Source organism: Sycon ciliatum, chromosome 12 (assembly GCF_964019385.1).
Source record: "Sycon ciliatum chromosome 12, ocSycCili1.1, whole genome shotgun sequence".
Lineage (NCBI taxonomy): Eukaryota > Metazoa > Porifera > Calcarea > Leucosolenida > Sycettidae > Sycon > Sycon ciliatum.
Genome location: NC_088654.1, coordinates 8,904,089 through 8,920,115, shown reverse-complemented (window position 1 = coordinate 8,920,115; position 16,027 = coordinate 8,904,089). Strand labels below are relative to the sequence as shown.

At 47.1% G+C, this 16,027-nt stretch overlaps 5 protein-coding genes across 5 annotated transcripts; all 5 read right to left on the bottom strand.

The window, feature by feature from the left end:
* Nucleotides 1-2,728: 2,728 nt before the first annotated feature.
* LOC135827956 (eukaryotic translation initiation factor 1A, Y-chromosomal-like) lies at nucleotides 2,729-3,172 on the bottom strand. Its single transcript, XM_065340392.1, has one exon. The coding sequence runs from the start codon at nucleotides 3,170-3,172 to the stop codon at nucleotides 2,729-2,731; it is 444 nt and encodes a 147-aa protein (XP_065196464.1).
* Nucleotides 3,173-4,869: 1,697 nt separating this feature from the next.
* Nucleotides 4,870-5,313, bottom strand: LOC135827955 (eukaryotic translation initiation factor 1A, Y-chromosomal-like). Its single transcript, XM_065340391.1, has one exon. The coding sequence runs from the start codon at nucleotides 5,311-5,313 to the stop codon at nucleotides 4,870-4,872; it is 444 nt and encodes a 147-aa protein (XP_065196463.1).
* Nucleotides 5,314-7,662: 2,349 nt separating this feature from the next.
* Nucleotides 7,663-8,106, bottom strand: LOC135827954 (eukaryotic translation initiation factor 1A, Y-chromosomal-like). Its single transcript, XM_065340389.1, has one exon. It carries the CDS (start codon nucleotides 8,104-8,106, stop codon nucleotides 7,663-7,665), a length of 444 nt encoding a protein of 147 aa, XP_065196461.1.
* Nucleotides 8,107-9,808: 1,702 nt separating this feature from the next.
* Nucleotides 9,809-10,252, bottom strand: LOC135827953 (eukaryotic translation initiation factor 1A, Y-chromosomal-like). The gene has a single exon (XM_065340388.1). It carries the CDS (start codon nucleotides 10,250-10,252, stop codon nucleotides 9,809-9,811), a length of 444 nt encoding a protein of 147 aa, XP_065196460.1.
* Nucleotides 10,253-11,950: 1,698 nt separating this feature from the next.
* On the bottom strand, nucleotides 11,951-12,394 carry LOC135827952 (eukaryotic translation initiation factor 1A, Y-chromosomal-like). Its single transcript, XM_065340387.1, has one exon. It carries the CDS (start codon nucleotides 12,392-12,394, stop codon nucleotides 11,951-11,953), a length of 444 nt encoding a protein of 147 aa, XP_065196459.1.
* Nucleotides 12,395-16,027: the final 3,633 nt, after the last annotated feature.

The following is a 16,027-nucleotide window of genomic DNA, read 5'->3' as shown; positions in this document are numbered from 1 at the left end:
GCCCTGCTGCGAGATCGCCCTGCAATCCCTCGCCACGTGGCCGGGGGTGCTACATTTCCAGCACGTGGGGGTCTGCCCTTTGTGCCAAACTCGCAGTTTGTACCGGCCTACGGTGATGGAGCTGGGGACAGCGATTGTGGGTACCATGGTGTAGTATACGATACCTGTACTGAAGGTGCAGCCCTCAACCGTCTTTTTCTCGTTTTTCGCGGGCCCCAAGAGTGTCCCAAAACGACTCAGTGAAGACGCAATGGCCGACAGCGCCATGTCCTCCGGAACTCCAAACACATGCACCGTTTCAGCAGTGCCATCCCCTGGCAACAATTCCAAGGTCTTCCCTTGGGCCGACAGTCCGCGGGAGAGCGACGTGTCACGGGCAGCTGTCGAGGCAAGAGTTACTTTGCACGTACCTCTCCTGCCCTGAATATCAATAACTCGGATGTCCGTGCTCCGAACCCCTGCTCCGAGAAGCAGCTTGACGAAGAAGGCATGGTCCTCTGACGCAAAATCCTTACTAAGGTTGATGCAGCAACTCCTGGAGGTACTGCTAGACATACTTGGGACATGAGCTAAGAAAACCGCAGAACGAGAAAATCTGCATCCGCACTCAAATTTGAAAAATGTAAAATAATCCATGAAGTGCTATTTTAATTCCAGCGCTGACTGCAGTGTGGCGTCGTGGCCCGATACCCGCCGAGCATAGACACAAAACTATATTAGACATACTATTTTGGAATAAAGTCATAAAGTACAGCATTCCAATGACATGACGGACACCTCGTGCAAATGCGTGGTCTGTTCATCCGGCCAACTCGGCCACGCATGAGAGTGTGTGCATGTACGCGCGCACGCAAGCGCGCGCGTGCACACACACCATGTATTCGGTGCGTATGGCGTACCTGTTGCGGAGATATGAAGATGGAATCATTATCATGATGTTACATGTACATGTACAGTGTATGTTTGAGTGTAAAGTAATATTTACTAGTATTTTATTACACATTTCTTCGACACAACTTACTCCACATCTTCGCATTTCTCATAATCCATCCACCTACACTCCGTCTCAGTTGAGGAAAAACTCTACCAGGTACAGGTATACCGTGACTAGTCACCACAGCCATGTGATGACATTGGGATGGGTCCCAAGCACGATTGCACTCTCCAAATTTTATTTGTCCAGATTATCTGTGAAGACAAAATGCAATTCATAGCGGCAATCGATGGATGAAGAGAGAGTTTGTAAATACACATATCTTTCCACTTGTTCAGGAGCTTACCTTTCGGAGTTCACATCGTTTACACGATCTCTTATGCTGTCTTGCACCTTGGCTTTGTTGACCATGGATACGCCATCCCAAAAGACATTCAACAGGAGCTACTAATGCAGAGCGTTTTTCACGCTCGATCTCCGCGATCTACCTCGTCACACAAATAAAATCCTCCGTGACACTGGCTACAGTCACAAGAGACGTCTCAGTAAGGTAATGAGCACGACAACACCGTCCAGATCAAGGACAAAGAGAAAACAAAACACTCGCTGAAAACAGCAAAGAAGAAACGAATAAATGTACACGATTCCTATAATGTTGCCACTGACAACAGGTTCGGTGGAGACGATGCTACTTTTGTTTGTCCCCAGTGGGATCGTTGCTATGCGTATCGAAGGAACTGTGACGTCATCACTTAACAGCCGCATTACACATTTGCATGACAAGGTGGTCACGTGGTCAGGCAGACCGATGCAATGACAGTGGCAGTGCTCATGGCAATGATAGGTTTCATGATAATGTGAAAAAATTCATTTTGACAGTACAAGAGGCTTTATTAGGTACATGAGTACGTGTCGCTGTGTGTAACCATGGACACCACTCGTCAATACTCACGCCTGCGTGGTTCTACGCTACGCCTCCAAAACCAGGTAAGTTATTATTTATTCTTGTTTAACTAGGAAATTCCCAACAGGCGGCAACGCCTTTTTACAGGGAACCCTAGGTGGTCTCTCAACATTCGATTCACCATGTTCACGCCGTTCGATTGCTTGGAAGAAATATCGCGCTTGAATCGATTCACGAATGTATTCATGAATCATTATTCAAGTGTGTAATCGAACGCACTCAGTGAACTTGTATTCAACTAGTTACGTCACTTCCGAGGTTTCCAGCTCCCCAAGTAAGTGTGACCATCCGGCGTCCACGTCCTAGTATACAGTGCATTTTGTATGATAGACTCTGACAATGTTGAGAACTTACTTACTCACCAAGGCCACCTTTGAGAGAATGTCGTGCGAGTAGCGTCACGAAAGTCTGCGCGCGACATTCTAAAAGTCCGGGAGTGATTCGTCGCATTTGTTCAGAGGTTCGTTAGACTGTAACCTGTGGGAACGTTTGTCGCGTTTCATCTTGATACATGTACATAATTATTCCTGTACTCAACAACCGAGTTAAAACAAACTTCATCAATGTGTATGGATTTTGGTGGACTTAGCCCTTCGCATTCAAATCAGCTTCAGATGTTTCGACTTGGAGCGAGCTGAATGCAAAAGTTACCAGGCATAACCGCGGGGAGGTGCCACCGTCTATGCCCGCTTGGAGGTCAACAGCTCCTTCACCAGGAAGGAACTGTCGTCATCCCATCCAAGCGTTTCTTCACGGAGTTGTCTCTCCGGCATTGTTCTTGGAGTATGCTCTGCTTAACCGTTTCGCAGCATTGTCGATTGAGTCACTGATCACGTCGTTGCATCACTGTCATCATCTTCAGGTTCTGATATGTCGTCAAAAACAACGAAATGTTTAGCATCTGGTGCGAACGTGGTGCTGTCGCTGAGCTTGGCTGTCTCTGGCAACTCTCCATAGGCCTTCAGCTTCATTGCCTCCTCGTGGCTGTACTTCATAATTACATCTGCTCTAGAATCCTGGAAGTCCCTGACGCCAATCAGTATGATGTCGCCTTGCTTGATCCAGACTTTGTTCCACCTTAACGTTCCTCGAATTTGGCAAATGCGGACTCTAGCATCATAACACCAAGCCTCCAGGCGACAACAGCCAAACAGCTTGGTAACTTGTGCGTATTCGGTGCCATCATTTCTGAATACTAACTCTCGATTGCTGTCGGTGCGGAACGCCTTGCGTTGACGACGATTCTTTCCTCCTTTCCCTTTATTCGGCCGCATGGCTGTCACCGAATGAAAGTATGTTCTCGAACACAAGGCACAATGTGAACAACTGAATCTCTCCTTCGTAGCTTCGCGTTACACTGATAGCGATCTTGGAAATTCTGCAAGCAAAACTCTATCCTACACTCCAGGGAACTTGGGAAAATGCACCCTAAACATGCTGTAAGCTCGCATTTATTCCCTTGTTCGCCGCCAGTCACGTCGCAGGGCGCGGGCGATCGAGCTCTGGCGATACACGTGTATCGGTATCTGTGTGGTAGGTCAAGTGTTCAGGCAGTGCTCATAGACATGAGTCATGGCAATGATAAGTATGTGTCGCTGTGTGTAACCGTGGACACTACTTGACAGCTAGCAATATAATTGTTAGCTGTCAAGAACCACGCACACGTAATTTGACGTGTGCGTGGTTCTACTTTGCCCCCTCTAAAAATTAAGTACCAGGTGCTTGCTTTGAGCGTAGATCTACATGCCGACGCTAGCCAAGCTGGCAATGTCTGTACGGTGATGTTCACCCACGCCTACACCTTTTAATACCACACGCTGGTCTACAACGACTGGGGGTTTTGCACATTAGATTCACCCAAGTACCAGTAGCTACTATGAGCCCTGCACTAGGCTAGCTACTGAATGCGCTAAGTAGTACTCGCCCATCCGCCCCTCCCCACCTGAAGGGTGGAGGAGGTAGGGGCGCTTTGGCGGGATTTTACGGTATTGTTATTTAAATTTTAAATACGGCAATGATAGGTTTCATGATATGTGAAATAATTCATTTTGCCCAGTACAAGAGGCTTTGTTAGGTACATGAGTACGTGTCGCTGTGTGTAACCATGGACACCACTCGTCAGTACTCACGCCTGCGTGGTTCTACGCTACGACTCCAAAACCAGGTAAGTTAATATTTATTCTTGTTTTACTAGGGAATTCCCAAAAGGCGGCGACGCCTTTTTACAGGGAACCCTAGGTGGTCTCTCAACATTCGATTCACCATGTTCACGCCGTTCGATTGCTTGGAAGAAATATCGCACTTGAATCGATTCACGAATGGATTCATGAATCATTATTCAAGTGAGTAATCGAACGCACTCAGTGAACTTGTATTCAACTAGTTACGTCACTTCCAGCTTTTCGAGCTCCCCAAGTAAGTGTGACCATCCGGCGTCCACGTCCTAGTATACAGTGCATTTTGTATGACAGACTCTGACAATGTTGAGAACTTACTTACTCACCAAGGCCACCTTTGAGAGAATGTCGTGCGAGTTGCGTCACGAAAGTCTGCGCGCGACATTCTAAAAGTCCGGGAGTGATTCGTCGCATTTGTTCAGAGGTTCGATAGACTGTAACCTGTGGGGACGTTTGTCGCGTTTCATCTTGATACATGTACATAATTATTCCTGTACTCAACAACCGAGTTGAAACAAACTTCATCAATGTGTATGGATTTTGGTGGACTTAGCCTTTCGCATTCAAATCAGCTTCAGATGTTTCGACTTGGAGCGAGCTGAATGCAAAAGTTACCAGGCATAACCGCGGGGAGGTGCCACCGTCTATGCCCGCTTGGAGATCAACAGCTCCTTCACCAGGAAGGAACTGTCGTCATCCCATCCAAGCGTTTCTTCACGGAGTTGTCTCTCCGGCATTGTTCTTGGAGTATGCTCTCCTTTACCGTTTCGCAGCATTGTCGATTGAGTCACTGATCACGTCGTTGCATCACTGTCATCATCTTCAGGTTCTGATATGTCGTCAAAAACAACGAAATGTTTAGCATCTGGTGCGAACGTGGTGCTGTCGCTGAGCTTGGCTGTCTCTGGCAACTCTCCATAGGCCTTCAGCTTCATTGCCTCCTCGTGGCTGTACTTCATAATTACATCTGCTCTAGAATCCTGGAAGTCCCTGACGCCAATCAGTATGATGTCGCCTTGCTTGATCCAGACTTTGTTCCACCTTAACGTTCCTCGAATTTGGCAAATCCGGCTTCTAGCATCATAACACCAAGCCTCCAGGCGACAACAGCCAAACAGCTTGGTAACTTGTGCGTATTCGGTGCCATCATTTCTGAATACTAACTCTCGATTGCTGTCGGTGCGGACCGCCTTGCGTTGACGACGATTCTTTCCTCCTTTCCCTTTATTCGGCCGCATGGCTGTCACCGAATGAAAGTATGTTCTCGAACACAAGGCACAATGTGCACAACTGAATCTCTCCTTCGTAGCTTCGCGTTACACTGATAGCGATCTAAGAAATTCTGCAAGCAAAACTCTATCCTACACTCCAGTGAACTTGGGAAAAAGAACCCTAAACATGCTGTAAGCTCGCATTTATACCCTTGTTCGCCGCCAGTCACGTCGCAGGGCGCGGGCGATCGAGCTCTGGCGATACACGTGTATCGGTATCTGTGTGGTAGGTCAAGTGTTCAGGCAGTGCTCATAGACATGAGTCATGGCAATGATAAGTATGTGTCGCTGTTTGTAACCGTGGACACTTCTTGACAGCTAGCAATACAATTGCTAGCTGTCAAGAACCACGCACACGTAATTATGACGTGTGCGTGGTTCTACTTTGCCCCCTCTAAAAATTAAGTACCAGGTGCTTGCTTTGAGCGTAGATCTACATGCCGACGCTAGCCAAGCTGGCAATGTCTGTACGGTGATGTTCACCCACGCCTAAACCTTTTAATACCACACGCTGGTCTACAACGACTGGGGGTTTTGCACGTTAGATTCACCCAAGTACCAGTAGCTACTATGAGCCCTGCACTAGGCTAGCTACTGAATGCGCTAAGTAGTACTCGCCCATCCGCCCCTCCCCACCTGAAGGGTGGAGGAGGTAGGGGCGCTTTGGCGGGATTTTACGGTATTGTTATTTAAATTTTAAATACGGCAATGATAGGTTTCATGATATGTGAAATAATTCATTTTGCCCAGTACAAGAGGCTTTGTTAGGTACATGAGTACGTGTCGCTGTGTGTAACCATGGACACCACTCGTCAGTACTCACGCCTGCGTGGTTCTACGCTACGACTCCAAAACCAGGTAAGTTAATATTTATTCTTGTTTTACTAGGGAATTCCCAAAAGGCGGCGACGCCTTTTTACAGGGAACCCTAGGTGGTCTCTCAACATTCGATTCACCATGTTCACGCCGTTCGATTGCTTGGAAGAAATATCGCACTTGAATCGATTCACGAATGGATTCATGAATCATTATTCAAGTGAGTAATCGAACGCACTCAGTGAACTTGTATTCAACTAGTTACGTAACTTCCAGCTTTTCGAGCTCCCCAAGTAAGTGTGACCATCCGGCGTCCACGTCCTAGTATACAGTGCATTTTGTATGACAGACTCTGACAATGTTGAGAACTTACTTACTCACCAAGGCCACCTTTGAGAGAATGTCGTGCGAGTAGCGTCACGAAAGTCTGCGCGCGACATTCTAAAAGTCCGGGAGTGATTCGTCGCATTTGTTCAGAGGTTCGTTAGACTGTAACCTGTGTGAACGTTTGTTGCGTTTCATCTTGATACATGTACATAATTATTCCTGTACTCAACAACAGAGTTGAAACAAACTTCATCAATGTGTATGGATTTTGGTGGACTTAGCCTTTCGCATTCAAATCAGCTTCAGATGTTTCGACTTGGAGCGAGCTGAATGCAAAAGTTACCAGGCATAACCGCGGGGAGGTGCCACCGTCTATGCCCGCTTGGAGATCAACAGCTCCTTCACCAGGAAGGAACTGTCGTCATCCCATCCAAGCGTTTTCACTCACAAAGCGACTGTTCAGTACATGGGGTAGTGGTCTACCAGAGCAATCACACTCACCACCGTGGTGGTTTTCCAGAAATGAGTAGAAGCAAAAACCACACTCGCAGCCACAGAATAGATAAATAGCCGAAAAACATCTAAATCCATCAAAGAACCGCCAGCAAGCGGGAGAAAAGGCCGTGAAATCAAGTGAAACAGCATGGCCAGTGGTGAGCATGGGTGACTGGGCAGCAGGGGAGCGCCTGAAAAACAATGACTACCTACATTCCTAGCCGCGACTGCTCAACCGGGCTAGAGGAAAAACACGCCTTTCGGCCAAAAAACCTTTCTATTTTCATTAATTCCTGCCCCGCTGCCAGTCAGACCCAAGAATAGAGATAGCAAGGAATGGTATGTAATAACCGGTGTATGTCATAATCATAAGCCACACACATAGGCATAGATTGTCAAGAAGAATAGCGGACGACTCCCATGAAACCAGGGTGGGTGGGCGGGCAACTTCAACTACCACGAGGAAAAACAAAGACCACGATGGCAGGTTCAACGGAGTTGCGCAGAACAAGAGCAAATGCACGAAAATATTTGTGAGTGAAAAATACGTTTTTTGCACTCTTTCGCTACGCTCAGCGGTGAAAAAACAAATCTTTCTTCACGGAGTTGTCTCTCCGGCATTGTTCTTGGAGTATGCTCTCCTTTACCGTTTCGCAGCATTGTCGATTGAGTCACTGATCACGTCGTTGCATCACTGTCATCATCTTCAGGTTCTGATATGTCGTCAAAAACAACGAAATGTTTAGCATCTGGTGCGAACGTGGTGCTGTCGCTGAGCTTGGCTGTCTCTGGCAACTCTCCATAGGCCTTCAGCTTCATTGCCTCCTCGTGGCTGTACTTCATAATTACATCTGCTCTAGAATCCTGGAAGTCCCTGACGCCAATCAGTATGATGTCGCCTTGCTTGATCCAGACTTTGTTCCACCTTAACGTTCCTCGAATTTGGCAAATCCGGCTTCTAGCATCATAACACCAAGCCTCCAGGCGACAACAGCCAAACAGCTTGGTAACTTGTGCGTATTCGGTGCCATCATTTCTGAATACTAACTCTCGATTGCTGTCGGTGCGGACCGCCTTGCGTTGACGACGATTCTTTCCTCCTTTGCCTTTATTCGGCCGCATGGCTGTCACCGAATGAAAGTATGTTCTCGAACACAAGGCACAATGTGCACAACCGAATCTCTCCTTCGTAGCTTCGCGTTACACTGATAGCGATCTAAGAAATTCTGCAAGCAAAACTCTATCCTACACTCCAGTGAACTTGGGAAAAAGAACCCTAAACATGCTGTAAGCTCGCATTTATACCCTTGTTCGCCGCCAGTCACGTCGCAGGGCGCGGGCGATCGAGCTCTGGCGATACACGTGTATCGGTATCTGTGTGGTAGGTCAAGTGTTCAGGCAGTGCTCATAGACATGAGTCATGGCAATGATAAGTATGTGTCGCTGTTTGTAACCGTGGACACTTCTTGACAGCTAGCAATACAATTGCTAGCTGTCAAGAACCACGCACACGTAATTATGACGTGTGCGTGGTTCTACTTTGCCCCCTCTAAAAATTAAGTACCAGGTGCTTGCTTTGAGCGTAGATCTACATGCCGACGCTAGCCAAGCTGGCAATGTCTGTACGGTGATGTTCACCCACGCCTAAACCTTTAAATACCACACGCTGGTCTACAACGACTGGGGGTTTTGCACGTTAGATTCACCCAAGTACCAGTAGCTACTATGAGCCCTGCACTAGGCTAGCTACTGAATGCGCTAAGTAGTACTCGCCCATCCGCCCCTCCCCACCTGAAGGGTGGAGGAGGTAGGGGCGCTTTGGCGGGATTTTACGGTATTGTTATTTAAATTTTAAATACGGCAATGATAGGTTTCATGATATGTGAAATAATTCATTTTGCCCAGTACAAGAGGCTTTGTTAGGTACATGAGTACGTGTCGCTGTGTGTAACCATGGACACCACTCGTCAGTACTCACGCCTGCGTGGTTCTACGCTACGACTCCAAAACCAGGTAAGTTAATATTTATTCTTGTTTTACTAGGGAATTCCCAAAAGGCGGCGACGCCTTTTTACAGGGAACCCTAGGTGGTCTCTCAACATTCGATTCACCATGTTCACGCCGTTCGATTGCTTGGAAGAAATATCGCACTTGAATCGATTCACGAATGGATTCATGAATCATTATTCAAGTGAGTAATCGAACGCACTCAGTGAACTTGTATTCAACTAGTTACGTAACTTCCAGCTTTTCGAGCTCCCCAAGTAAGTGTGACCATCCGGCGTCCACGTCCTAGTATACAGTGCATTTTGTATGACAGACTCTGACAATGTTGAGAACTAACTTACTTACTCACCAAGGCCACCTTTGAGAGAATGTCGTGCGAGTAGCGTCACGAAAGTCTGCGCGCGACATTCTAAAAGTCCGGGAGTGATTCGTCGCATTTGTTCAGAGGTTCGATAGACTGTAACCTGTGGGAACGTTTGTCGCGTTTCATCTTGATACATGTACATAATTATTCCTGTACTCAACAACCGAGTTGAAACAAACTTCATCAATGTGTATGGATTTTGGTGGACTTAGCCTTTCGCATTCAAATCAGCTTCAGATGTTTCGACTTGGAGCGAGCTGAATGCAAAAGTTACCAGGCATAACCGCGGGGAGGTGCCACCGTCTATGCCCGCTTGGAGATCAACAGCTCCTTCACCAGGAAGGAACTGTCGTCATCCCATCCAAGCGTTTCTTCACGGAGTTGTCTCTCCGGCATTGTTCTTGGAGTATGCTCTCCTTTACCGTTTCGCAGCATTGTCGATTGAGTCACTGCTCACGTCGTTTCATCACTGTCATCATCTTCAGGTTCTGATATGTCGTCAAAAACAACGAAATGTTTAGCATCTGGTGCGAACGTGGTGCTGTCGCTGAGCTTGGCTGTCTCTGGCAACTCTCCATAGGCCTTCAGCTTCATTGCCTCCTCGTGGCTGTACTTCATAATTACATCTGCTCTAGAATCCTGGAAGTCCCTGACGCCAATCAGTATGATGTCGCCTTGCTTGATCCAGACTTTGTTCCACCTTAACGTTCCTCGAATTTGGCAAATCCGGCTTCTAGCATCATAACACCAAGCCTCCAGGCGACAACAGCCAAACAGCTTGGTAACTTGTGCGTATTCGGTGCCATCATTTCTGAATACTAACTCTCGATTGCTGTCGGTGCGGACCGCCTTGCGTTGACGACGATTCTTTCCTCCTTTCCCTTTATTCGGCCGCATGGCTGTCACCGAATGAAAGTATGTTCTCGAACACAAGGCACAATGTGCACAACTGAATCTCTCCTTCGTAGCTTCGCGTTACACTGATAGCGATCTAAGAAATTCTGCAAGCAAAACTCTATCCTACACTCCAGTGAACTTGGGAAAAAGAACCCTAAACATGCTGTAAGCTCGCATTTATACCCTTGTTCGCCGCCAGTCACGTCGCAGGGCGCGGGCGATCGAGCTCTGGCGATACACGTGTATCGGTATCTGTGTGGTAGGTCAAGTGTTCAGGCAGTGCTCATAGACATGAGTCATGGCAATGATAAGTATGTGTCGCTGTTTGTAACCGTGGACACTTCTTGACAGCTAGCAATACAATTGCTAGCTGTCAAGAACCACGCACACGTAATTATGACGTGTGCGTGGTTCTACTTTGCCCCCTCTAAAAATTAAGTACCAGGTGCTTGCTTTGAGCGTAGATCTACATGCCGACGCTAGCCAAGCTGGCAATGTCTGTACGGTGATGTTCACCCACGCCTAAACCTTTAAATACCACACGCTGGTCTACAACGACTGGGGGTTTTGCACGTTAGATTCACCCAAGTACCAGTAGCTACTATGAGCCCTGCACTAGGCTAGCTACTGAATGCGCTAAGTAGTACTCGCCCATCCGCCCCTCCCCACCTAAAGGGTGGAGGAGGTAGGGGCGCTTTGGCGGGATTTTACGGTATTGTTATTTAAATTTTAAATACGGCAATGATAGGTTTCATGATATGTGAAATAATTCATTTTGCCCAGTACAAGAGGCTTTGTTAGGTACATGAGTACGTGTCGCTGTGTGTAACCATGGACACCACTCGTCAGTACTCACGCCTGCGTGGTTCTACGCTACGACTCCAAAACCAGGTAAGTTAATATTTATTCTTGTTTTACTAGGGAATTCCCAAAAGGCGGCGACGCCTTTTTACAGGGAACCCTAGGTGGTCTCTCAACATTCGATTCACCATGTTCACGCCGTTCGATTGCTTGGAAGAAATATCGCACTTGAATCGATTCACGAATGGATTCATGAATCATTATTCAAGTGAGTAATCGAACGCACTCAGTGAACTTGTATTCAACTAGTTACGTCACTTTCAGCTTTTCGAGCTCCCCAAGTAAGTGTGACCATCCGGCGTCCACGTCCTAGTATACAGTGCATTTTGTATGACAGACTCTGATAATGTTGAGAACTTACTTACTCACCAAGGCCACCTTTGAGAGAATGTCGTGCGAGTAGCGTCGCGAAAGTCTGCGCGCGACATTCTAAAAGTCCGGGAGTGATTCGTCGCATTTGTTCAGAGGTTCGATAGACTGTAACCTGTGGGGACGTTTGTCGCGTTTCATCTTGATACATGTACATAATTATTCCTGTACTCAACAACCGAGTTGAAACAAACTTCATCAATGTGTATGGATTTTGGTGGACTTAGCATTTCGCATTCAAATCAGCTTCAGATGTTTCGACTTGGAGCGAGCTGAATGCAAAAGTTACCAGGCATAACCGCGGGGAGGTGCCACCGTCTATGCCCGCTTGGAGATCAACAGCTCCTTCACCAGGAAGGAACTGTCGTCATCCCATCCAAGCGTTTCTTCACGGAGTTGTCTCTCCGGCATTGTTCTTGGAGTATGCTCTCCTTTACCGTTTCGCAGCATTGTCGATTGAGTCACTGATCACGTCGTTGCATCACTGTCATCATCTTCAGGTTCTGATATGTCGTCAAAAACAACGAAATGTTTAGCATCTGGTGCGAACGTGGTGCTGTCGCTGAGCTTGGCTGTCTCTGGCAACTCTCCATAGGCCTTCAGCTTCATTGCCTCCTCGTGGCTGTACTTCATAATTACATCTGCTCTAGAATCCTGGAAGTCCCTGACGCCAATCAGTATGATGTCGCCTTGCTTGATCCAGACTTTGTTCCACCTTAACGTTCCTCGAATTTGGCAAATCCGGCTTCTAGCATCATAACACCAAGCCTCCAGGCGACAACAGCCAAACAGCTTGGTAACTTGTGCGTATTCGGTGCCATCATTTCTGAATACTAACTCTCGATTGCTGTCGGTGCGGACCGCCTTGCGTTGACGACGATTCTTTCCTCCTTTCCCTTTATTCGGCCGCATGGCTGTCACCGAATGAAAGTATGTTCTCGAACACAAGGCACAATGTGCACAACTGAATCTCTCCTTCGTAGCTTCACGTAACACTGATAGCGATCTAAGAAATTCTGCAAGCAAAACTCTATCCTACACTCCAGTGAACTTGGGAAAAAAGAACCCTAAACATGCTGTAAGCTCGCATTTATACCCTTGTTCGCCGCCAGTCACGTCGCAGGGCGCGGGCGATCGAGCTCTGGCGATACACGTGTATCGGTATCTGTGTGGTAGGTCAAGTGTTCAGGCAGTGCTCATAGACATTAGTCATGGCAATGATAAGTATGTGTCGCTGTGTGTAACGGTGGACCCTACTTGACCTGTTGTTCAACGTCATGACCACGTAACCAAAAGTCTCATTGTGATTCACCTTCTTCACGCCGTTCGATGGCTTGGAAGAAACTACGCACTTGAATCGATCCACGAATGGATTCATGGATCGATTCAAGTGTGTAGTCGAACGCACCCAGTGTACTATCACCCAACTAGTGACGTCACTTCCAATCCGCGTTTACTAAAAGCTGCAGGAACCTCCCAGGAGCAAGTCGACTCGACCTCGCTCCACATCAGGCTGCATTGTCCGCAACGGCATCCAGCAGTGCTCACGCGAGCACTGTGTACAACCAAAGCGTTCTCTTCACGTTTATCTGTTTTGTAGTCTCAGAAATATTACTTGTAGACAGTTTCGCAGACGCTGATGCGCGCTTCGGCTCGAACCTAAAAGGCCTCGGTGTTGCTGAATCCGAAGTGGCGTCCACCTCCACACCTCCCGTGGTCTCCTTTTCCTCCAACATGATGATCGAATGAATACTAGTACATGTACTAGTACAAGGGTTATTGATTGAAGAAAAAACATTGAATACCTTTTTCAAAATTTACCATTTGAATAAAAAAATTTGGAGCTCACTGAGAACGTTTTACGTCACAGGGTGGGCGGGGGCCCCCTCGTGCCAAATATGGAAAATTGCAATTGGTAATTTAGGTATGTTATCCTTGTCGTAGAAGCTTCCGGTTTTCGCCATTCTACCACTTACGACATACTCTAATTCCGCAATAAAAAATGGTGGTGATTTTGGACCGGAGTTTCCCTTTTAAGGCCGATTCACAATACAACTTTCTGCGACGCAACACGCGATTTGCGACAGTTGCGACAAGAAACTGCCTGTCGCGAGCTGTCGCAAGCTGGGAGTCGTAAAATACCGGTATTTTACGACTCCCTGGTCGCAATGCACCTGTCGCAGAAGTTAATAGTTGAAGAAAGTTCAACTTTTGCGACATGCGCGCGACACGCGACATACACAGATGGAGTACACTTTCGACCCTGGGTGCACGTGCAGTGCACGTGCATAGTACTACTTGTGCATGTCTGCATGATCGAGGATGCATGATCGATGTCGCAATCAGGGAGTAGTACAATATATATTAGGTATTGTACTACTCCCTGGTCGCAATTGCGCAAACATGAAGAATATTGTGAACCAGGGAGTAGTAAAATACAGGGAGTAGTAAAATTTACTACTCCCTGTTGTGAACCGTGTGTCGCTGTCGCAGCTCGTCGCATGTGTCGCAAGTCGCTTGTCGCGTCGCAGAAAGTTGTATTGTGAATCGGCCTTTACCAATCGAACATGCCCAAAAAAAGAGGGGGGGGGGGGGGATGAAGCAGAACAGTAGCCAAACACACCGCGCTTCCTTCCAATGTGCTAAGCTGTGGAATGATTTGCACCCTCTAGCTCGCTGTGTGGATAACTCCGCCCGTTTTAAGAAACTGTTACCCCAATGCCTTGCTTTTTCACGCTAGTAATTATGACTTTCAGCTATGCAAAATGCGAACATGATCACCTATCCAATACCGGTAGTCTATTATTATATTAATTATTCATATCTTTTTGCATCTTTCCCTCGAGTGGGTCTATTGTTATTAGGCAATTGTCTGTTATAGTCACCACTATAAATAAAAATCCAATCCAATCCAATCCAATCCACCACGGATAGTTACCGAAAGCATTCGGCAGCAGCAAGGGGGGGGGGGGGTGACCACAGAAGCATCAGATCAGAGTCACTATGACTCTCTGGCGGGCATCTTGAGACCGTGGCCTAGCGCCTGCGGTGACCACGGACTGGCATGGGAGGCACGAACAAGAGAAAAGGAAACCCTTGACCTTATAAAGGCAAGAAGTGAGAAGAAGGGCTCCTTTCTCTTGTCGGCGAGCATAGAGGCGACACGCATATGGAAGTTTTCGCCCTGTACCAGTACGACAAATATCCGGAGCGTACGGTACGCTTTCCAACGGCCTAAGAGAGTTGGAAAGCTTGTGTCTTTGTGGATAACTCGAAACAATTTGCGCTAAGACGCTGCAAAATCGCTCCGATTTTGGATTTCATTCCACAGAATGTGGTACCGACAACAGTCCAAGCTCAAGCGTGCAAAAAACATATCTCTGCCACTAATCGAGACTTACACTGATTTTTGCGCTTTTGGGCCCAAATAAGTCTTGATGACGGCAAAAAATAATTGTCAACTGAATACGGAAGTGAACGAATTTGGTCGAAAGTGTCGAACCACCTTCATGACGAGCAACCGTTTGTGGCCACTGTTTGTGAACTTGGAGCTTGTTATGGTGTGTGTCGGCAGAAATTTTTTTATGGCGATCAGCAAACGTTTTTCACATCGAAATCAGTGGTTACCCTTTGAAATTGAGATGTTCAAACAGCGAATTTTCTACGTCGAAATGAAGTTGGAGCACCATCGAGTTTGATTATTCCGATTTCCTTGGTGGGCTAAGGTAAGGGTAATTAACAGCTAGACATAAAAATCTCACCTGTTCACACCCTGTATAATCCAACTTCGACCTTCAAAGTGGGCGTACTCAAGCAACATAAATCATACATGCCGTATACATAAACCTTTGAAGGGAGCATGAAAACACGCAAACGCATAGCTGTGTATACATGTACATGTACATGTACATTGTAGACCCTAGTTTGTGTTCCTCTGTGTGTCTCGGTGTGTCGTCAATGCTGTATTTGTTGTTCAACCTTAGCGTTCCTCGAATTTGGCTAATCCGATTGCTGTTGGTGCGGTCCGCCTTTCGTTTACGACGATTCTTTCCTCCTTTCCCTTTATTCGGCCGCATGGCTGTCACCGAATGAGAGGATGTTCTCGAACACAAGGAACAATGCGCGCAACTGAATCTCTCCTTTGTAGCTTCACGTTACACTGATAGCGATCTTAGAAATTCTGCAAGCAAAACTCTATCCTACACTCCAGTGAACTTGGGAAAAATGCACCCTAAACATGCTGTAAGCTCGCATTTATACCCTCGTTCGGGCGAGCAAGGCCCTTGCGAGCAAGGCCGTGGACAAGCGCTGGCGATACACGTAGTAAATGAGAGATGAGAAATGGGAGGTGGGTGGGTGAAACAGAACGATCTGACCAGAGTGATCCACACACAGAACGGATCGAAATAATATATAACTAAGCAACTTTTAGCATGACACGTTGAGTGCCCACGACGCCTGCCGCCTACGATGAGCGTCGCGCATGAATGAATGTCACGTTGAGTGACACATAGAATGCCACGACGCATAGCATGCAGCAAGGCG